The sequence below is a fragment of the Phalaenopsis equestris genome, unplaced genomic scaffold, assembly GCF_001263595.1.
Source record: "Phalaenopsis equestris unplaced genomic scaffold, ASM126359v1 Scaffold001303, whole genome shotgun sequence".
Taxonomy (NCBI): Eukaryota; Viridiplantae; Streptophyta; class Magnoliopsida; order Asparagales; family Orchidaceae; genus Phalaenopsis; species Phalaenopsis equestris.
In genome coordinates, this window is record NW_018165742.1 from 206,337 (window position 1) to 230,433 (window position 24,097).

The 24,097-nt window shown below is 33.4% G+C and overlaps 3 protein-coding genes across 4 annotated transcripts in view; 2 read left to right on the plus strand and 1 right to left on the minus strand.

The window, feature by feature from the left end:
* LOC110033820 (probable indole-3-acetic acid-amido synthetase GH3.8) overlaps window positions 1-394 on the plus strand; it is a 3,359-nt gene extending 2,965 nt beyond the window's left edge. Inside the window, exon 5 of the mRNA XM_020737935.1 lies at window positions 7-394. Coding sequence (XP_020593594.1) covers window positions 7-394 — 388 coding nt within the window. The remainder of the gene's footprint in view (window positions 1-6) is intronic.
* Window positions 395-2,400: 2,006 nt separating this feature from the next.
* LOC110033826 (cyclin-A3-1-like) lies at window positions 2,401-4,808 on the plus strand. Its single transcript, XM_020737941.1, has 7 exons — window positions 2,401-2,916; window positions 3,001-3,236; window positions 3,325-3,400; window positions 3,473-3,583; window positions 3,672-3,806; window positions 4,143-4,277; window positions 4,540-4,808. Exons 1-7 carry the CDS (start codon window positions 2,638-2,640, stop codon window positions 4,612-4,614), a joined length of 1,047 nt encoding a protein of 348 aa, XP_020593600.1. The 5' UTR covers window positions 2,401-2,637; the 3' UTR covers window positions 4,615-4,808.
* A 626-nt stretch (window positions 4,809-5,434) lies between these two features.
* The window catches only part of LOC110033811 (mannose-1-phosphate guanyltransferase alpha), a 29,299-nt gene continuing 10,636 nt past the window's right edge, over window positions 5,435-24,097 (minus strand). For both annotated transcript variants that reach the window (XM_020737921.1, XM_020737922.1), the window contains exons 10-16: window positions 16,729-16,777; window positions 15,696-15,812; window positions 15,453-15,600; window positions 8,638-8,730; window positions 8,493-8,561; window positions 5,967-6,009; window positions 5,435-5,676 (exon numbers count right to left, since the gene is read on the minus strand). In XM_020737921.1, the coding sequence (XP_020593580.1) occupies window positions 5,576-5,676; window positions 5,967-6,009; window positions 8,493-8,561; window positions 8,638-8,730; window positions 15,453-15,600; window positions 15,696-15,812; window positions 16,729-16,777 (620 nt within the window). In that variant the 3' untranslated portion in view covers window positions 5,435-5,575. The remainder of the gene's footprint in view (window positions 5,677-5,966; window positions 6,010-8,492; window positions 8,562-8,637; window positions 8,731-15,452; window positions 15,601-15,695; window positions 15,813-16,728; window positions 16,778-24,097) is intronic.

Sequence of the window (24,097 nt, forward strand, 5' to 3'; positions counted from 1 at the left end):
TGTCAGCGTGGCGGGGTACACGTGCCGAGCGTGTACGGATACGATTCCCGGCCATTATGTAATCTATTGGGAGCTGCTATGGCGGCGGAAGGGGGAGCTGGAAGGGGGAGTGATGGAGAAATGTTGCTTGGAGATGGAGGAGGAGATGAATTCGGTTTACAGGCAGAGCCGGGTGGCGGACCGGTCGATTGGACCGCTTGAGATCCGGGTCGTTCGGACCGGGACTTTTGTGGAGTTGATGGATTATGCGGTGGCGAGGGGAGCTTCGATTAATCAGTATAAGGTCCCGCGGTGTGTTGATGTTAAGCCGGTTTTGGAGCTTCTGGATTCGAGGGTGGTTTGTAGCTTTTTTAGCAAGGGTTTGCCGAGATGGAGTCCTGGCCGGTTTGATTAGACCGGTATGGAGTGGGCCGGTTTCATATTATTTGGTTTGGTTATTACTTTGTATAAATATTATTAGAAATAAATAATTGGGATTGTTGGGTTAATATGTTTGATATTATGAAGTTAGTGTTTGGATCAAATTTTCCAACATTCGTCTTTTTGTTTTCTCATATTCTGTCTCTTCTATGATGTAAATCCGTATTTACTATATCTGACTGCGATATATTTACATTCTGTCTCTTCTATGATTGTACTCGTGTTTTTAAAATAATCTTTAAATCTTTCTCAATTAGCCCAAATTAGTCTCATTGAATTTAATTAAATATATAGGTGTATATATTTACACATCAACCATATAAATTTCAAATTTTTCATAAATGCCCATTTACCTATGCATTAAAATATAATGCATTTCACTATCTAAAATTTACAAGTAATGGAGTATTTCATATGACATGAAAGGTAAAGCTTGTGTGTTAGATATGTAAAAACACGAGTTTTGAGTGGTGCATGTGTAAATGCCCTTACTTGGCCTTCCAATGGGCTAATTGATGAAATTATAGCCATAATTTAACCAAAATAACCATTTAAGCGGGGCACTTAAGGATCTGATTCCATGCTCATCTGATATCGAACCGAATTGGGATAGGCTCAAAATCGGCTTGTGGCTTGCTATATTCGAAATTGAATCGAGCCCGATATGGCTCTAAATCGAAATAATTTGGTTCAAATTGAATTATTTGGAATCGTTTTGATTTGGAATCGGCTCGATCCAATTCAAAGTTGAAATTGACCGGCTCAAGCGGAGTTATTTGGATCCATACCAGCCCCAAATTTGCTCCTGACTTGTTATATTCATATATACTTATAAGTATATATAAATTTAATTAGTAAATTATACTACGAGCCGATCCATATATTGCTTGAAATTGGAAAAAAAAAAAATTGATCCAAAGTTTCAGATCATAGCTCGACTCGTCTATTTCGATCCAATCTTGATTCGAGTCAAAATTGAAATTGATTTTCGAGCGATTAACAATAATCAAACTAAATTCATGGTCCAACATTTAAGACCATCTCGATCGATTCAATGGAGTCAAGAAAATTGAGCCCGACCGACCATTAAAAATCATTTCACTTGATTAACCCTAATTGGCTAATTTAAATCATGATGTTCACATACCAAGGGTAGAATAAATAATGAGGCAGATATAAAACAAGAATAAATGAATTATATAGCGGTCATTAATTGTAGATTCGTGCTAATTCTTTTGACTATGCACTATTTTTTTCGTACTTAAGTATTTTAACGAGCTCAAAATTGAGTGATATTTAGCCGCTTAATGTAAAGGTTGATCACGCCAAATTTGATTATCATTAGACCATTCAATTAAACTTTCAAATTTTTTAATTATACCCCGTGCTTGAATTTGGTTCATTTGCATATGCGAGTTGAGTAGATTGAGACATCCTCAGTTTAAGCCAGAGCTCGATTAATTTTATCAAGTTTGAGCTCGAGCTTAAATCCAGGAGTTCGAGTCCACTCAATTGTCCACCTTATTTATTACAAAAGAAAGAAAATAATATAAATTTAAGATATTTTTACAACAAAATGATAAATTAAATGAGGAATTAGAAGAAAATTAATAATAAATCACTTAATATAAAATACAAAATATTATTTTTTAAAATATTTTTTAATATTTAAAAATAATTTTTAAATTTAATATATTTTGAATATATTTTATATTAGTTTTTTTTTTTAAATAAGTCAGCTAACGAGCTAACCCCACTCATCGAATCGACAAGAGCCCTCACGAGATGGCTTGCCTAACTTTTTAAAATAAAACAATTCTTGCCTGCAGCACTCTAAAAAAAAAAAAAGAAATTTTTAAAAATTTGAAATTTTGATCTAACTTTGGATTAAAAATTTAAAATTTCAGCCCCAAATCTCCCTCTATTTAGCCCTCCCAACCCATTTCATTTGATTTCCTTTCAAACAAACAAGACGCACTCCCGCCAAGCAAAAAAAAAAAATGATTTTGGCGCTCCCCTCTTCGCCCATTACAAATCCCACCATTACTTTTCCCCTAAAAAATTTCAAACAAAAACAGAGCTGATTTCCTCCAAATTCAAATCACAGCGCCTCAAATCCCCCATTCTAATCCTACCCACCCTCCTTCCTCCCTCCTACACCTCCAAGCTCAAATCTTTCTCTATCCCCTCTCTCCTCCAATCCCTCCTCTTCTCGCCATGGTTCACAAAGAGAAGCTCCCCACCATTGCCGCCTCCAAGAAGCGCTTTGCTCTCCCCGACATCTCTCCACCCATCAAGCGCCGCGCACTCGCCGAGCTTCCGGCTCTCTCAAACTTCGATCATGGCCCCAAAACCAGATCCAGATTCCAGAAAGAAGAAAAGAGACGCGCCAAGCCCGTACCAGATGAGCCCTCGAACATCGCCAATGAAGAAGATGATCCCCAGCTGTGCCTTCCCTACGCAGCCGACGTTCTTGCTTATCTCCGGTTTTTGGAGGCACGCCCATTCTCAAAAATTGGATTTTTATTCTGAATTTTTTTTTGAAGATTGGATTATTAGGGTTTTTGGGGGGAATTGCAGGGAGAGGAGAGGAGAAGGCCGATGCGGAATTATATGGAGAAGGTGCAGAAGAAGGTTATATCTGCTAATATGAGAGGGATTTTGGTGGATTGGTTGGTTGAAGTGGCTGAAGAGTATAAGCTCTTATCTGACACTCTTTATCTCGCAGTTTCCTATGTTGATAGATTTCTCTCATGCAATGCTGTAGATAAGCAAAAATTGCAGCTTTTGGGTGTTTCTTCTGTGCTCATTGCATCGTAAGTCTAATTTTTTGAGAATTCTTTTAGTTTCATTCATTCTTCTTCTTCGTCTGGTTTTTAATCTTCTTCATCAATGGAGTTGCAGGAAATATGAAGAGATTGAGCCGCCAAAGGTGAAGGATTTCTGCTACATAACTGATAATACTTATACCAAGAAAGAGGTTAGTGATTGTAATTTATAATTAGTAGATGTGATTTAGCTTGGAAACTGAGATTTTTTGTTCTGTGTGAAGTTGGTGCAGATGGAGGCCAACATACTGAAAAGCTTGCATTTTGAGATGGGAAATCCTACTGCCAAAACATTCTTAAGGAACTTCATTAATGCTGGCGTTGAAAACAAGAATGTAATCTGAGCTTCTTTCTTTCTTTCTATTTTTCTTAAATTTGTTTAATGTTGATGATAATTTATTGAAAATTAATATATATTTGCAGTCGGAATTATTGGCTAATTTTCTTGCTGAGTTGAGCTTGCTGGATTATGACTGCATTCGGTTTTTGCCTTCTTTGATTGCTGCATCTGTTGTGTTCCTTGCAAGGTTCACCATGAATCCAAATGTGCATCCTTGGGTAAGCATAGTTTTCACAAACTTTCTATGTATTTACATATCTAATACCTAAACTTTGCTGCTTTTTTTTTACATTCATACCATCTAAATAGTGAAAAGCACGTTTTCAAGCATAGGTAAGTTGGCATATATGTAAAAATTGAAGTTTTGATGTTAGATATGTAAATACATTGGAGTCTGTTTCAGCTTCATCACCAGTAAAACCAAATATTCATTAATTCCTATCATTCACATGGTTTGATGAATTTTTGAATGTGAACAAATAGCTAAATAGTTTTCAGATTTCAACCCTTTGAACAAATTTTTAATCTTTTTTCTGTAATTTATGTAATTTCAGAGCTCAAAGCTGCAACAATACACAGGCTACAGCTCCTCTGATCTCAAAGACTGCGTCTTAGCTCTGCATAATATGCAGATGAATCGAAAGTTCTCATCTTTAACTGCTATCAGAGAGAAATATAAGCAACCGAAGGTCCCTTCTTTCTCTCTTTTGCATTTTGAAGAAGATTTACGTACATAAATCTCAATTCCTATGTATTTACATATCCAACACCAAAACTTCAATATTTATATACATGTCACATTGCTTATGTGATATTACATAATTGGTTGGTATTAAAGTAAAAAAAAAAAAAGAAGCAAAGTTAATATGGTAGATATGTAAATACATAGGAATTGGGGGGTATGTATGTGATTTTAAGCTGTAATTATCCTGAAAAACTTGTTTTTTGCAGTTCAAAGCTGTATCTGCCATGATCGTTCCATCAGAGATCCCATCATCTTGCTTTGAAGATTTTGAAGAGTTATGAGTTGATTTTGTGACTGCTGTTTGCCGGAAAATTTCGATTCTTTAGAGCGTTTATTGTAAATCTTTTGTAATTGGTGCAATACGAGTTTATAGGTTTTTGGCTGCCAAAATAAATGCAATGCAAAAGTAGGTTTTCGAATTGAATTGGATCATTATGTAAAAACAATGCATTTCAAGGTAAAAATTAATGCATTGGCAGGAATTTGCAAATCCGTTTAGTTAATTTTTTTTAAAAAAAAGTGAAAATATGCATTTTAATTGGGTAAATATCAAAGTTCGGGGGTTAGAAATGTAACTACCTAAGAATTTTGGTATGTATGTAAATTTATCCTATACATATCTACAATATAACTATTAATGTTTATTTGTTTAACATATTAGTAACATAATCAGTTTAAAATATGATATGAAAAGCTATATTTCATTTTAAAAAGAGTGATTTAAATAAATAAGATATAATAAAAATTTTATTTTTTTTGTAATTTGATAGTAATTTTGGGTATAATTTAAATATTAAAATTTATTTCTATTATGCAAATTGTACCAATCAATATCTTATTAAATTTGAGTACCATTTTCTCTTATGATTATTGCATAATAATCATAATTGTCATAACATGTGTATTCTCCGCATGTTCGAACGATAGTCTCTAGATGCAGCCACACTGCCGTGAATCACACGTAGGCCCATCCAGACCATCGTCCGAACGCACGGTCGCCACACTTGAACAATTTCTCCTTCAATGCACCTTACAACCAAAATTCAACAAAACAAATAAAATTTTTATTTTCAACCAATGTTTTTTGCAAAATAAAACTGGAAGGAGAGTTCAACAAAATACAAATTATTTTCCAAATACATCGAATTAACATTAAAAGATTTAGGAATGAAGCTTCCAGATATCTTTATATAAAACAATAAATAAGATAATGATAAGTAGAATAAAAGCATGAGAGGTTTATTAGAGGATAATCTCTTCCTGTACACTGACGTTGAGGGTCTTATTTGGGAGGACAATGCTGTTAATAACCACTATCTCATCTTCCACTGCTACAGACTCTCCTGATTTGTTGCCAATAACTGTTAGTTTGAACTTCCAAGGGGCATATTTGCATACATACCAAAAATTTTAATATATTTACATATCTAAATACCCAAACATTCGTATTTACAGGCATGGCACTTAAATTTTTATGCATAGATGTTATAAGTGTGTAAATATCAAAGTTTAAGTATATGGGAATTGTGTGGTATGTGTGTGAATTTCCCTTCAAGTAAAAGGCTCATTTTCAAAAGCAATAATGGACACTGAAAGAGGAAGAAAAATTGAGAGGGTAGATAATTGATCTTACCAAGGATTGTAATTCCAAGTTTGGCATTGTAATCCCCTTCACCCTGAGATTAAAAAGGAGATTTAAAAGTTAATTAACATAATTCGGATCTTGGAGAATCAATAGATCATTCCTGAAAAATAATACACAGCTGCCGGATAGAAATGCGTAGTTTAATAGATTAATTAAGGGCGTGCTTACCTTCGCTTTTGTTTCCTGTCTTTGCTTTGGAATATTTACATATATAGACCACAAAATTCTTGTGTATTTACATGTCTAACACATAAACTTTCATATTTACATGCATAGCAATCAAATCATCAATATCATATCAAAAATACCACTATCAATTAAATTTAAAAAAAAAATGAAATACATATTTTCCTATAAAAGTTTATAAATAATGAGTGATAAATGCAAATATTGAAGTTTAGGCCTTATATTTCTAAATACATAAAAATTGAGTTATGCATGTAAATTTCTCTTTTATTTTTTAAATATTTAATTGATAGTATAATTTTCAAAATTTTACTTTTTATTTTAAAAATAAATCAACTTATTTAAAAAAAAAAAAACTAAAAAATATTTAAAAGATGTTTCAAGTATTTTAAAAACAATTACTTCAATCAAATATATTTTAATTTAAATCAAAATATTAAAAAAACAAAAATAAAAGTGATCCCAAAAAGCCTATAAGAATATGACTGGGTCAAATAATCTTTACATCCATCACTTTTCCCTGTCTTAAGTTGTATAACTAGTGATTGGAGAGGTGAAGGTTTTATATGCCACAGAACATTTCTAATGAATCAAACTTCACATCAAAAAAGAAATATATTTCTCATTCTCAAAGAATATATGCCAGTTCTATGTTCTTTTGAGTTTTAGTAGTAGACTGTAAAGCGCTATATGCCACAACCATTTGAGGAATCTAACTTCAAAGCCAAAAAATAAATTACGAATAAAAGTATTTCTCTCTCAAAGAATATATGCCACAGAAGTACTGAAGGAATCTAAACTTCAAAGGGTCTCTAACGACACTATGGACAACCAATGATGAGGGTCTGTTTGGAACAACTTTTTGCCAACTTTATATCTTATCGCTACCACAGCTCTGTTTCGAGAACTTCTTTCTTGCTGCATTTTAAACATTTCTATGGAAGAAAGCTGTTTTTTTTTAATCTGAGCTATTAAAGTGTGGTGACTGTCAGAAAGCTGTGGTTTGACTTTTTGAAAATAAATAAATTAATAATAGCTACTACAATTTTTTGAATAACAATTTCTTTACGAAGCTGCTTTTTCAAACAACTACAATTGTCCCAAACAAGCCCTAAATTTTGAAATTATTTGTTGTTAACAATGTATGGTTAAGCAGGCTTATTTGCAATCACAGAATCTAATATACCATTTGTGCTAAAAACCCATTCAAGGAACTTTAGGACACTTACGAGAATTTGAGGATATATGAAGAAATCTCCTGCAAAAATATTGCTTTAGCAGCGCATAACCAACCAAAAATTGATGATTATTTTGATGTTTTTTATAATAGAGATCCATTGAAGATCAAAACCCTAAAATATCTTCAGATTCAAAAATAAAGCTAAAAGATAGGGACTACAGCACATTTTACCCAGTAAAATATTATGGGATGAAAACTTTAAAAGAGCAATTTGATTTCCTTGTAATTTTAACGCATGATTTTTAAACATGACAATCAGGTAGAAGACCTATTTATCAAAGTTCTGAGCCCACCATAGTTGATATGTGCGTGTGTCTACTCTAGCATCTACTCTAGCTTGAGAAAGTATTATCATAGAGATTTTACAAGATTGAAAAATTTAAATTTCATATTTTATTTTTATCATTATAATATAACCTCATAATTGTAGAAAATTATCCTCTTTATTTTTCATTATCTCTTTTCTACTTTAATGTTTGTATTTACCTATATATAAACACATGTATTAGTGTTAAAATAAATGATGTTTCTACCAGTTTTTAAAGGCTCATGGCACAGCAACAGACAGAATCAAGGCATTACAAATGACCTTACAAATATTTCATGCAAGGCAATCGGGTTAAGATGACCAAACTTTTCTTTATACTATAATATACATGATTATGTGTTGGTTGATGGGAAGGTTGGTGGTTTTTGGCATTTATTTAACAAAGTGTGGGCCCAATAAAAATAGGGACATATCCATAATTCAAATAAAAATAGGAAGATAAAAGGAAAGGACACACGGCTACTGTCTGTATGAAGTTAGTAACCAGGCATGAGTATGCAGGTTTTGGGCCTGAGGTATTGTTTGGTTGATTAGAAATTTGAAATTAATTCGGAATGTTTATCTTGTATAATTAATTTAAAATTAGATAGAGATTGATCCTGCACAAACTTTATCTATTAACTTGAGCTATGAGTCTATAAATAGTGATAGGAGGCATGTGATTAATACCTTATAGTTTAAATAAAAATTCACAGTTTGCAATCATGTTTCTTCAAGTTAGATGTGAATGAAATAATAAATACTGAAGCAGAAAACTTACCTGTACACGCGACCATTTTCCAATGGATGATTTCCATCCAATGATAGAACGTATTACCACAGCATTCTCCTGAGTCAAAATAATTGAAGTTATCGAGGGTTTGAAAAATTTGAGCATTTTAGCTTGATGCACAACCGATTCACACCTTAATTTCAACATCATCTAAAATGATGCAGCTGATAAGCCTTGCACCAGCACCTATGCGAGCATTTGCAGAAATGGAGACATTTGGGCCAATCTGTTACAAGAGGCAACATGAATATTATGTGCTGAGTGATGATGCAAAGTCAATTAGAAAAGAATAAATTATTAAAGAAATCACTAAAATAGCACTACTTTGGAGTACCTTTATATGCATAATTTATTACAGTAGGTAAAATATTAAGTTACATAATTGTTCGCAAGAACTTATGGGATCTGTCATGTGAAAAATTAATCACTTGAAAAAAAAATTAATCATCATCACCATCAGCCACATCCCAACCATTTGCATCTCTCACATATAAGAATATTCACCTTAAATTACAATTCAGTACATGTGCCACTGACTTGCTAGAACTACAGGTTTTTAAAAAAAGATTTTTCCGTACTACTAGTTCCCCTTAAAAGAAGTTCTAGAAGACAAAAACATAACCATCTAAGTTTTCTTGACTAGATGTGCACCTTTATAACAATGGACAGTCATGTACACTCGTTGGACGTACTAAATACAGAATGATTAAGATTCAATCATCCGAAATCATTTAAAACTTAGTAAAGGGAAAAACAATGTAGAACTTGCATAGTACACCTACTAGCTCAAAAAGGAAGTAGGAATGTTTGTGAATGGGTACATATGATGCAATAAATCCATTCCTACTGTCATAAAGCTCAAATTGCATACAGCAATACCAGTGCCAGGCTGTCCATGGGAAAGCATTATCATGGACTTACTGGAAGGGCTATATGATACAAAAGGAGCAAATTTTTGGTATTTTCAATCACTTTACAAAGATAATTATCTTGAACACATCATCGGGGGAGAAGCCTAATCGATTATTCCTTTAAAATATGTGGCATGCTTTAGACTTCCAACTACCATTTTGTTTGACATAGATGTTCAATTCCTCTGGCGTTAATGGAAGGCATTGTGAACCATGATGGATACAAAGCCAATAAGGAAAACGACTTTCCATCCACATACCGATGGACAGATGGAAATCAAGAATAAAACTATCGTGCATCTTCTATGAGACTATAGTAAGAAGCAGCCCAAGAGTAAGAATGATATGATACCTTACCTATAGTTTTCCTTTAACAAAGTTTGTACACTCATCGAAGATAAACACTCCATTTGAGATATGTTTGGTTTATTTCTCCCAAAGCCAGCCAAACATAAATTTCTCCATCACCCCCACTACTAATGAATAATGATGGAATTGAAGTCAACTAAGAAAAAACACAAAGTTCTTCAAAGGCATTCAAATAATACATATGTTAGAGAAATAGTTGCAAAAAGATAAACAGAAGGACAAGAAAAAGTATGATCAGCATCTTGTCAAAGCCTACTTCCAAGTAAGTAATCATATTTGATTGCATTTAGGCAAATGATAGAAAGAAGGCAAAAAGCTGAAGCTAATATGATATGCGCCGTTCTAGATTATCAAGAAGATAGGAGACAATACATGCCAATTATACCAACATACATGGAGATGTAATCAATGGCAAATATGGAGAATTTGATGCGCCATTAGAACATTCTATACTTGATGGCCAGGCTTAAGAGGTATGTTAATGGAGCATGACAAAGGGTGTATTCACCCAGTGCAACAATGCGGTGAACCAAAGAAAAGTTGGGCAAACATCCTTCCCTTATCTGGAGCTATAATTGAACGGGAACAAAATTATCCTAAATAAGAGGCCTGTGATCAAGGAATAAAATCAAGATAATGATCAAACAAATCATTCATAATCTGGAATTGGGCACCAAATCATGAAGAAACCAAAGAAATCATAAGATATGGAATTCTGATGGTTAGATCTCTTGACGGAGACTGTTATGGTGTTGATTCTCAAATCACACCATTGAGACTGTAAATTAAGTTAACAAGAATCCCTAAGCAAAAGTTGAAGACCGATCAAAAGCATAGCAATCAAAATTAAAAGACAAAAAATCGAACTAATAGATAGCTAAGCAGTGGGTGCCAAGGTTAGGATGCATTTTGAACTTATTTTGAATAGGATTGTATTTTAATTTTAAATTTATTTGTTTCTAATTTCATGGATTAGTTTTGGGAAGGATAAGATCCCTCCTCTTAAATTATATAGTTCATAAAGGATAATATAACTTTTGAATTACAAGCACATTAAAAAGAGATAGAATTGAATTTAAATTAAACTCATACTATAATTGCTTATAAATAAGCATGATGCCTCCACCAGAAATCAAATAAAATCATCCTAAAGAACTCCCTCCTCCCTTCTCTACCACCATCAACCTTTTGTCCTCTCATATAGTTGTGGTTTTCTACTGCGTGCCCTGTCCAAGTCTGTCGCTTTAGCCTTACTGCATCTAAAACGCTCCAAATTGTCCCCATTGATCTACAAATGACTCCAACCCTCCAAAGCCTACTACCACCGTAACAATTGTTAAAGATAAAAGCATGATATAGTAATTGCACAGAAAATAAACATGAAGCACATATAATCCACTTCATATAATGATAAAGTTTGTCTTTCTGCAAGAGAATAAAAGAATAAACATTATAAAAAGAGGTAATCTAAATATATTAATAGTTCAAAGCATATGCCGATAAATTATTTTAGCCTGATGCTTCTATGTTGTGTTCGACAGACACTGCGCGACTCCTTTAGTTAGAAGTATCTGCGCATCATAGATTCGGTGTAAATCTACCGGCACACCCTAGATTCTAACAAAAAATTGAATAGAAATGAAGAATTTTGTCCGATTGACAAAGAAAGATATCGATGACTTAGCAAATTACTTTTCCTATTACACAAGAGCTGATTTTGCACATTCAGTCAGTGTAATAAGTCAACACAAGAATAATCCAAACGAGGAATACCAAGAAACTAAAAGCATGATATAGTAATTGCACAGAAAAATAAACATGAAGCACATATAATCCACTTCATATAATGATAAATTTTGTCTTTTTGTAAGAGATTAAAAGAATGAACATTATAAAAAGAGGTAATCTAAATATATTAATTATTCAAAGCATATGCCGATAATATCCTTCCAAATTAGAAGCCTCTATCAGGAGTTGATGCTTTTATTATTATTTATTTTTCATTAGGCTCATTTGCAACATGCATGACACATATCGGGCACATCATGCCATGCATATGTCAAGCATTGTATGTTTCATATTATAAAGTATCGGTGCATCATAGGCCTTAACTATACGAACTATATCATTTGCGTCACCATTATTTTGTATTAGATACCACAATTTAAAACATATTACACTCAGGTATTACTTTACCTTTGAATAGCATTGATTAATAATTGTTAATATCACACCAACTGAAGTTACATAATATAAGTTGAGGCTTTTGTTCTAATAATTACAAGTTCTTGATCTTCTACAATTGATCGTTCATTACAGTGATTTATATAATTCAAATTTTACAATAGATTTCCTTGTTAAATGCTCATCATGGAGAAGTTCAACCACTGTCATCTTCACAAAATCCTAGTCTACCATGCAAAATCCTCAATCAAAATAATTGCAAAAGTGCTACCCCTCTCATCAATAACCAACCCAACAAAACATAAGAAAAAAGACAGGTGTCAAAGACAAAAGCAGAAGTGTGGCTTCATCGCCAAATTCATAAAAAAAAGGCAAAGACAATGAGTAATTGGATTTTTTTTCCCCAAAAGACTTATCCTAGTGACCCCAAAAGACTTATCCCAGTGACGCAAAGGTTAGTTCGGCTACTAGTTCATGGGCTAACAAAAGTGGTTGTCCCAAACACACACACACACACACACACAAATAAGTTTTGAAACTCAACAAGCTAAGTAAGCATTTCAACCAGCAGGTATAAGGAATGATATTTTTAGGTTTCAAAGTTAATGGTCTGCTGGGGAAGCCCTTACAGTCATAGTGATTGTTGACAAGTTAAAGTTTCAACATGTCGAAAATATTGGCTTCAAAGCATTTCTTGTCTAGGCTTGTCCAAAGTTTCAAAATCCCAGCAAATTAATTATTAAGAGGTATTAATTTCAGTTTTACTTAGAAGGAGTGTCAAGTAAAACTAGTTTTGAAGAAAATCATGTCAAAGTGTTTGCCTGACCTCAGATCAACAGGCTTATTTTCAGGGAATCAATGCCAGTGTCTCAGTCTCACACAGCAGTTTGTACAGTAAATTGATTTTCTCTATTAATCTTACAAAAAACTTCAAAATTTTATCTTTTCTTTAGCAATGTAGATAGATCTAGTGTTCAGAAGTTGATAAATTTTGGGTGAATTTGAAAATTGACAGGTCTTTCCTGTGCACTCTTAAGTAGCTTGCAACGTTCTGGCAGATTCCATCTACAAAGTGGCATTCAAGTTTTCAATAAGAACAGGGAGATGTGCTCTCAATGCCTTTAGCATTTCGCAGTTTCCTGTAATCATGCAAACCTTATACATAGCATTGGACTTGGAACATTAACTCCACTTTATATGAAAGAAAACATAAATCATGACAAAAAATTTCGTGAGCATAATATTTTTAAGTAAAATATTGTTTTGTCATCGTAACCAAGCATAATCTGTTAACTAATTGTAGTTTCTTCTCTCAGATTTCTTAAAGATGCCAATACTTCATCTAATATTAAAATATTTGCTATCAGCTTACAATTTGTAACTTAAATAGAAAGTATTCGCACTATTTCTTATACTCTAAAACACTTGATACACTAGAGAGCCGATTTATATTATAGAAAGTATTCGCACTATTTCTTATACTCTAAAACAATTGATACACTAGAGAGCCGATTTATATTTAGTCAAGCAGATTAAATAATAAACTAGTAAAGCAATTAGTGATTTGCTTATTCATTCCAGCTAGTTATTTTCTTTGACTCATGAGAATTGGAGATGTCAACTCGTGCATGATACTTTGAAGGTTACAATATCAAGATAACATGAGCCGTGAATTACTGTGGCATGAATTTGCAATTTCTTTGAAAGACATCCCTGCTGAAACATTTAAATATATCTACCTTCATTCATTTAAATTTGGGCTGTAACTTCAAGTTCTATGTTGATGGTGAATATTACTGTAATGGGCTAGGTATCAGTGTTGATGGACTAAACTAGGAGTAAGTGCTTTGAGCTTTGCTGTTTTGTGTGAGGTGCTAACTCAAAAAATATGATTTGTTCTTAATTGCTATGTTATGTTACAATGTTTACATTATAATGATATTGGTTAATGTAAACTACTGCCGGTGGAGGAATAAGGAAAACGGTTTTCTTTAGATGAAAACATCATTTTCTGCAGCAATAGAAGCCACCAATTTACCGCTAGAAAAACAACCAGTTTTCACCCTTAAACACTTGAGTTATCTCCTTTGTTGCCCTTAAGGCGAAGTGTTAGGCAATAGGCCCCAGCCCAATTAGGCTCATGGGGCATATGCCCCCACATGCCTTTTACTGAATTTTGCACTTGTTTGCCTCTCCCGCACTCTTACGCTGGCGCATAAAGTGCAGAAAGCCTCGAGAAATCGAGACGTCTTTCCCGCAGAAAGCCTCATGTGATCTAGACATCTCTCCCCATTGTGTAGTCGCAACAATCGAGATATCTCTCCCACAACGACACCCGTCATGCAATCCATGCCTATCACCTACAGGAACCGCAATTTTGCAGAAATAAAAATGTAAGAATGCATTAATGTTCGGATTTTCACTGTAACCACAGTGAATTCACTATAGCTACAATGATTTCACTGCAGCTACAGTGAAATTTGCATCTAAAGTATATATTTTGGTATTAATTTTGAGGGTACATTTTATTTAATTTGATGTGCAGTATTTGTAATTAATTTGTTTGTTTTTTTATAATATAGGCAATAATGATAAGGAAAATTATTTGTGAATGCACCTGAGACTGAGACGATGACTTTAATAAAGTGAACAATAAATATAGACAACATGAAGGGCCTGATTGTGATTTAGATACAACTATTAGTGAAAAAGAAAGAAGATTTTGAGGAAGGACTTGAAGAATGAATAATATTCAATAATTGAGATTGATTGCGCATAACTAGTTTATTTTTTGTCTCAAACATGTTTACTTATTTTTATATGTTTGTACTTATTGTGATGGATTTATACCAAAATCTTGAATATTTTAGTCCAAGACAAGTTATTTTGAAATTAAATGAGTATAAATTCTTATTTTTATCTCTAAATAATTAATTTTTATATTTCTTATATATTGCGGGGCTTACATCCGATACTTATGAGGCCTGCGCCTCGTCCCATAATAGCTAAAACACCCCACCCAACATCTCTACCTCTTAAGAAATTGGTTATGCCACAAAGAAGATTACAGCTTCCTCTCACACAGAACTGTTGTTATCTCAAATAAAAACACGCTTTTTTTCTAGGAGGAAATTGCAGGTTTTGGTGCCAGAATTTCCAGTTTTCGTGTTTGGGCTAGTTTTATAACATCCTTATTCTACAGTTTTGCCATTATTTTTCAAAGATTCAGGGCCATTTTACAGGATCAGATTCCTGCCAAGAATCCGGAATCGCTTGATCTTCAGTTTGACAAAACTAGCTGAAATAACCAAACAAAAAGTTTGGTTAGTTCAGTTTGGTACTAGAAATTAAATTAGTTGGTCTAGTTTTTAAATGAGAACAAAAACCGATTAATTTGACAAAGTTTGGAAAATCAAACCAACAAAATTAACAAATTCACACTCCTAACAAATTGGGGATCCATGAAAGTATGTAGAACTGGTACCTTAGCACTTGGATGTACTTTTGCAGATGGATGAATGTAAACATCATCAATTATGGTAGCACTTCTACTTCCCTTGCTTCTAGAAAGAAGATGAGGGGAAGTATGACGATATTGAGCAAGATACAAGCCTGAACATTTCAAAGACATCCTGATTATCATAAAAATGCAATTGGTTATCAATTCACATATATTCATGGTGAAAGGAGAGAAATAGAATCGGTAGTTTCGAAAGATAGCACCCACCCTGGTGTCTTGATCTGCTCCCAGAAGTCACGAGTTTCATAGGTGTAAAGCTCTTTCTTCCCAGCAAGAGGAGACAAAATATCCTGATCCAGCCTCAGATAATCTGCAGGAAGAGCTCTTTAAAAAGATAGTTATTAGCATTCAAACAGAATATGATACCACTCCAAGGTTATAAGAGCAATACAGTAAAGTTACACAAGTTTGGAAAACATAAAAATTCAATGTTCTAGAAAAGTCGCATAATCCCATAGCAAGAACAAAATTCCTTTGTCCCACTGCATCTTATGAGAAATCACAATAAGCGGGTTTGAGTTTGAACTAAACAAAGGGAAGAGAAGTGCATCAGAATAAGCAACAAAGAAATGTTGATTTTATCAAGATTTTAATATCACGAATTTTCTAAAAGCATGAATGCAACAAATGACTAAACACACACACGAACTTTCAAGCACAAATACATACATTAATGCAGCATACAAGTATTTCCTTGGATTAGGTAACTCAAGAAGCCACAAAACCTCTCGTGGCTCCATAAAGCATTATGAGGCCCGATTCTCCCATTATACCACATTCCAAGCCTTTAGGTCATCCGAAAACCCTACCAAAATTGTTAGCTTGTCTTTGTCAAGCTGGATCCCCAAAACTAGGAGGAAAAGCATAGCACCAACTAATAAAGGAAAATATCAACAACAACACAGTTCAGTCTGTTTGCCAGTCAACAGTAATCCATTAGAACTCTATTTCCATATAATGCATGAAGTAATGCACATCTAAATCTGTTTGCCAGTCAACAGTAATCCATTAGAACTCTATTTCCATATAATGCATGAAGTAACGCACATCTAAACCCATGCACTTGTTCAGAAAAGGTAAGAACAAATTAAAAAACAAATTATAAAAAGAATGACATCATATACGTGTTAAAACTTTATTTAAGGATATACAAAGGTCCAAAAGGACAGATAAATATAATCAACATTACAAGGAAACCATATAAAGTTGAAAGAGAAATTAATAAAGCAATGGCTCATACTTGGTTGCTGACTGTAGGGCTTCAAAGCTAGTAGTCCGTCGTAAATTGGCTGAAAAGTTCATATTTCAAATAAAAACTTCAGAAAATTATAAGCTGCTACTATGCATTGTGTGTGCAATCATAAAAAGAAATAAAACTGGCAAAACAGAGCAAGATAAACCATATTCAATTGCAAGATGACAGGACGACCACAACAAGCCTTTATCCCACTAGGTGGGATAGGCTACATGAGTTATTTTCCTTTATTGTGTCCTATTGAGTGTCATATTTTCATTTTAATTCTAGTAATTTACGATCATGTTTTATACAACATGCCCAAAAAAGATCAATGAGCAAATAATTATAATAACTGTCAATCTAGACATCAGAATAAAATAAGCAAAAGATGATGAATAATATAAGAATTAAACAACAGCACAGAAAAAAATACAATCAAATGCAAATGAATCCTAAAAAAGGTTAATAAATGTCCAGACAACAATAGATGTAATTTCTTATTCACGCACATTTAATTAGGAACAAAGCCCGACAAAATCCCATCGATAAACAAATATTCTTCAAAAAAGCGAGTTGGTTTCATAATTCCCCATGCCTTTAAATAATAAAGACAGAAATAATATTCTCTCCCAAGTATCAATCTTGCATTTCAAACGATTGGATTTATATAAGCCATGTAAGAAAAAATATTAAATGCTTATTTGGCGTCAGCATGCTCATTGGTAGGCTTGACAAATATGCCTTAAAACTTTTCTCAAATTTTAAACAGCACAATATCAAAATCAATTTTCTATATGTAAGGGATGCTCAAACTTAATCATTTTAACACAAACTTAATTAATTAATTAATTATATTTATTTGTTTATAAAAAATGCCTACTCCTCTCTCTATCTATTATAGCAATGTAGAGAGAGAAAATAAAATCAATTAAAATTTTAGAAAATATTTTTGAAATTAATAAACATGGCTTGAGTCAACTCAAAAGCCAAAATTAAAATTTCATATTCAGGCCAACACCTGCTCGCCAAAGCACCTCTCATTATCACCCCTACGGACCTACTCTACGGATATGAGAACAATTCAAATCTACAAATTCAATTTTGTTTTTTCTTTTTGTGAAAATAGTTGAGATGACATGAGTAATAATAAGGGAGCTTTATGCTAACAGAATGTGATAAGTTTGTGAAAATCAGAAAAACTGTTGAACTACAAGGAGAGGTTCAAGGTTCAATAGGGGTTTAAATGGATGACATAATAAATATTAAAATTATTTTAATATGATTTAAATGATACAATAATGTTAATATATGATAAATATGTAACAACTTAAACGAAGCTAACATTTTTAGTAATTATAAATTTAAAACTTCATATACAACTCAACAGCATATAATTGTATATGTATAAGAAATATATATATATATATATATATGTATGTATATAATATATTTGGAAAATTAAAAATCTAATGTAATGTAAACATGTAAATATTAATATAATTTATAAAAAGAATATATTTTACACTAATAGCATAATTTGTAATAATTAATAAGAAAAAAAAAATAATATAAAAAAATAGCATTATTCTTTTATAATATTTCAATATTTTGCTGCTCATCTAATATTTTTAAGACCCAGTTTTCAATGTCCAACTATTTTTATTTTCACAGCTTAAATCATACTTTGACACTCAAAGTTTTTAGTCCCACATCATGTAGAAGACTCGCTGTTCACGAATAGCTTGTGTTCAGGTAGCTAAGTAGCTCGTGTTTGATTCATTCATTAAGCTAATAAACCAAACAAAAATAAAGGTTTGTTCGTTCTTGTTCGACTTAATTTAACTCCAATTAATTAAATAATAAATTAATCATATTAGTATAATATTTGAGTATTAAATTTATATATTGTATTTTTGAAAAACAATAAATTATTAAAATTTAAAAAATTTTAGCTACGATTATAAATAAAAAATAAAACATTTATACTAGACATTTAAATACATAAGAATTAGGTGGTATGTATGAAAATGCTAAGAAAACTTCTCTCGGCCACTCCCTACCCAAACTTGTGGTCAACTCTCTTCCATAAGAAGACAAGCTTTTATCCCACTAAGTGGGATCGGCTATATGAATCATTTCTCTCCATGGTGTCTTACTGAGTATCATATTTTCATTTAATTGTAATAAATTAAGATCATTTTTTATACAATATACTCAAGTCCTTTTAAGTCTACAATTGCCTTTCTTAACATAAGTTAAATCTAATACACCTACTCTTCCAACTGGATCATCAGATGGTCAACATTTAATGCAACCAAAACATTTAAGACGGCTCTCGCTAATTTTAACTGCAACTGGAGCTACACCAATCCTTTCACGGATATATTCATTTTGCATTTTATCTCTAAGTGTCAAGTCACTCAATCATTATCATCTCCACATAACTTAACTTTGTCTTATGCTTCCTTTTTAAAGGCCAACATTTTGTGCCATAAAACACTGCAGGACTCATCACCATCTTATAAAATTTTCTTTTAAGTCTAAACAATAATTTATATCAGACAATACGTCAGATGCATGTTGGAATGGAGAAGCTTTTAGGATATGATAAAGGCTAAAAAAAAACTTATGGAAGAAGCTTCACTCTTATTTATCACCTTAATTTGGCTTGATACAAACTCAAAGACTCCACCCTTATTTATACTAGTGACACATTCTAAATTAATGGCTAGGATTGTGCCACCACAATTCCAATCCAATGGTTACAAATAATTCCACACCTACCACACAATAATTCAACACCTACCACACCTACTACACAATAATTTCATACTTACCACATATTCTAGAATAAGCTTCTAGAAATTAAGCTTTATTTAAACAAATAAAATCAAGTTTATATTTCAACACCCCCTCTTAAACTTGATTTGTGACTCCAAGCAAACTTCTCATTTTAATAAAGTCTTCACTCTTGAGTGGCTTGGTAAAAAATATCTACAACTTGGTCTTGAAACTTCACGTACTGCATTTGTATCTCCTTTCTTTCGATGCATTCTTTGATGTAGTGATAATGCATATCAATGTGTTTGTTTCTATCGTGGAAAACAGGATTCTTTGCTAGCGCGATTGCAGACTTGTTATCAATACAAATCTTAATCGCCTCTTCTTGTGGTAAACTTAACTCTTTTAATAGGTTTTGAAGTTAAATTGCATGACAAACACATGAGGTTGCAGCCACGTACTCTGCTTCGCAAGTAGAAAGAGTGACAATTAGTTGTTTCTTTGACACATCCAAGTGAAAGCAGTGTCTCCTATGAAGAACACGAACCCTGTAGAGCTCTTTCTATCATCCATGTCTCCAGCCCAATCACTGTAGCTATATCCTACAAGCTTGAAATTTTTTGATGATGAGTAAAATAAGCCAAAATCAATTATACCTTTGATATAACGCATAATTCTTTAGCAGTCTTCAGGTGGGTAACAGTCGGAGTCTCCATGTAGCGACTGACAAATCCAACGGCATAAAAAATATCAGGTCTTGTGCATGTTAAGTAGCGCAAACTTCCAACCAAACTCTTGAAAAACGTTGGATCAATTCTTTTTCCCTCATCAAATTGTGATAGCTTGACTCCACATTCTAAAGGGGTTTTTATGGATTGTCTATTCTCCATCTTGAATTTCTTCAATATCTCCCTTGCATAACCTTCTTGAGAGATGAAGATCATAAAAAATTTAAGAATTACCTAACACGAACAGGCAATTTGCGAGTCATTTTGAACACGAGTCGAGCACAAAAAAAATTTAAAGAAGTCGAACCCGAACAAGCCTTAGGCTCACCAAGTACGGCTCGTTTACACCCTTACTCATTTTGATTAAATTTAAGGTTTTTATATTCATAATTATAAGTTTAAATTAATATAATTTATAACTATAGTAATAAGTCTTATATGAAAAAATTTAATCATTGAATTGATAACTAAAAGTAATTAAAAATATACTTTGGACGAATAGTTCTATAAAAATAAAACCAACTCATCGGTTCGCCGTTTTGGCTAGCAATTCACAACAATTTTCATTGGTTTAATGCAAAAACGATTTTCAAGGCTACCTGGACCAACTGTATGCCCACTTCATAGTGAAACGGGCTGGTTCGACTAGGCTTTTAAAACCTTGGAAAGTGATGCATCATCATTTCTTTTCACATTTACTTCCCTCGACCTTCTCCATTCAAAAATACTCCATAAAGTGCTAATCTATAAATCAAATTATACTATTTTAGTTTACAAAGAATATCTAGCGATAAAAGTTTAACACAACCACAACATATGACTAAAAGAAGTAAAAAAGGCTAACTTTCCCTGCCAGGTTGCCATCCACATTATCCATTAGTAGTTCACAGCAAACAGCTAGGACAGCCAGTGGTGATGTGCAATAAAATTTGTTTGATCAATCAACTTAATTAACTAAAACAGAGTCAAAATCTCAAGAGCCAATCATAAAGAGTCAAACAAAATGTTACGAGGGCGCCTAACCTAAGGGCAAATTTGACTTTTGTACGCCTAAAGGCAATTTATTCTTTTATTATTATTATTGTTAGATATAAATAAGTTTGTTATGTCTAGGGTTAGGTTTATGCATGAAATTGAGTTGTGAGTCTTAGGACTAAGATTTTGGACAGATTTCCTATCGAATTATATGAATTGGGAGAGACGGCCTACCTTTCGAATTGTAAGTGTTTATCTTTTATATTTGTGTGAGTTGTTTGGATTTTTGCAATAAAATTCAAGTTTGCCCTAATTTCTGTAAAAATTTATGTTGATTTTGATGTCAAATCGTAACAAATTGGTATCAGACCTCAAGATTTTGGGAATCAAATCTGAAGATCGAAAGCTTAAGCAAATTTTGGCTTGTTGGCCAAAATTTCAGCATACATAGCCTTCAATCCAAATGTTTTATCGTACGCGCAACAAGTGAGTCGGATCTGCGTGGAGAGACTTGATCTATCCCAGATTGACGTTATTGCACCTTACCAGAACCCGCAACCTCGTACAGAGGAGATTGCAAAGGAATCGCGTCTTCTGTCGTCTGTGAAGGTTGACGGAATCGACACGTACGGAGAATCGTAATTAAGAGCACAAAGGAGGAGTGACGGAATCGGGACTGGGGTATGGCTATGACCGAAGGAGGAGCTTCACCCTAGACACATAGGGGACACCGGAGGAAGATGAAGTTGGGGTGGAGATATTAGAGTTAGAAAGTTGAAGATATCGATCTTTGAGAGAGAAGACACACATGGGTGGGTGTATCGGGCGGAGCAATACTTTGCGGTGAATGAGTTGGATTGGGAGGAGAAACTCGTGAAGATCATATTGTGTTTGGAGGGGAAAGTCATATTGTGTTTGCTGAAACGTTTCCGAGCTATGCGGGAAGGAGACCTACACTAGCAATTTTATGTATTGATTAAGGAGGAGACAGTCATGGAATATAGAGAGATATTTGAACTATTATTGGGACGATTGTGGGGAATTTCTGAAGCAGGACTAGAGGGGAATCATGAGGGGCTTAAAACCCGACATACGAGCAACACTCTGACTACTAAAATTGTGGAAATTGAGGGAGATGATGAAGATAGCCCAAATGGTGGAAGACAAAAGCCAAATGAAGAAATCAACATGAGCAAGACAAATGGAGCATCGTACGAAATTGCTGCAACCAATAATACCAAAAATTCAGATACTAGAAGCCCAGAGGGAGACTGCATGGGACATGAATAAGGGAACACAACCGAGAGTAAAACTCAAGCGTCTTACAAAGACAAACATTCGAGAAAAGCGCGCCAAGGAGTTATGTTTTCGGTGTGATGAGAAGTTTAACTCAAAACACCGTTGCAAGGATTGCCCATTACAAGTTCTCATGGTGCAGGATGAGCAAGTCATTTTTCTCATCTTGAGGACAATGCGTCTTTTTTGAGGAGAGGGGGAGTATTTTTACAAGAGCACCTAGCCTGAGAGCAAATTTGTCTTTTATATGCCTAAGGGCAATTTAGTCTTTTCTTATTATTATTGTCGGGTATAAATATGTTTGTTATGTCTAGAGTTAAGTTTATGCATGAGATTGAGTTGTGAGTCTTAGGTCTAAAGTTTGGCAGAGATTTCTTACCTCTAAAATTGTAGGAATTGGGAGCACCATCCACCATTCGAATTGTATGTGCTCATCTTTTGTATTTGCGAGAGTTGCATGGATTATTGCAATAAAATTCATGTGTGACCGAATATCTATAAAAATTCGTGTCAATTTTGAAATGGAGCTAAATTGAACCTATTTTAAAGTCTTATAAAACTAATCTTTAATTTTTTAAAATTTTTAAACCTTTTGTTTTACCTTTTTTTTAATAAGGAGAGATGATATCATCCATATTTTAAACAAATAAGAAAATAATTTTTTTTTATATATTTATTTTATGGTTTGATTTTTATTTATCAATAGGACTCTTTATATGGACTTTTAGAGCTAGTTGATTAATGGCCTGTTAGAGGCGGCAGTGCGGTGGCGGTGCGGCACTGCATTGCAGTTTTGTTTGTTTGGGTAAACTGCGTTTTGGTAGCTTTTTCAAAAAGTTATTGTTGAAATCTATGTTTTCTCACCACTCCTCGCTAGGTGTTGTGGCAGTTTTCTAACTACGGTATGATTAAAAAAAACTGTAATAGACACCGCAGTTTTTTGAGCATCGGATTATTATTCAGCAGTTTCACAGTTATTTTTTCACAGTTATTTTTTAATAGCTGCAGCTGCCCCCAAACAGACCATAATTATGAATCATTTGATGAGGTCAATGTTGGTTTAAGGTGTATACACAAATCACTCCAAACTTTGTATGCAAAGTGTTCTCTTCCTTTTACTCTCTTCTACATCCTTCTTTATGTTAAATTACTCGTTATCAATTAATACTTGAGCAAAGTTAAAAAAAACAAAAATTTCTTATTGTTTTGTTCAAAATATCATCAATTAAAAAAAGATCGTCTCCAACAAACCATCCCAATCCAGAAACTCATACTACAAGTTCTTATACAAATCTCACAACCAAATCACTTCCATTCCCATAATGATTCCTCCCAATATAGCCCTTTATCATGTGATGCACCACCAAATGCCAAAAACTCGTTTACATACGCCCACTAACTTTGTGAGATGCAACCTATGCGGCACATAAGTTTTGTAAACCTCAAATCTCTTGCACGTCACCATTACTTATGTTAGCCCTTCCCACACCTAAGCTTGTATGACATTATCCCATAAACCCCAAAAAACTATAACCCCCCCCTCAATTAAGTCACTTTTCTAAACATCTCGAGCCTTGCACAATTCCTCAAAT

Bases quoted from the DNA above. Each gene is read 5' to 3' on its own strand.
- LOC110033826 (XM_020737941.1), top strand. From the start codon at position 2,638: ATGGTTCACAAAGAGAAGCTCCCCACCATTGCCGCCTCCAAGAAGCGC. The intron at 2,917-3,000 runs GCACGCCCATTC...GGGGAATTGCAG, and splicing joins CTTATCTCCGGTTTTTGGAG to GGAGAGGAGAGGAGAAGGCC. The intron at 4,278-4,539 runs GTCCCTTCTTTC...TGTTTTTTGCAG, and splicing joins AGAAATATAAGCAACCGAAG to TTCAAAGCTGTATCTGCCAT.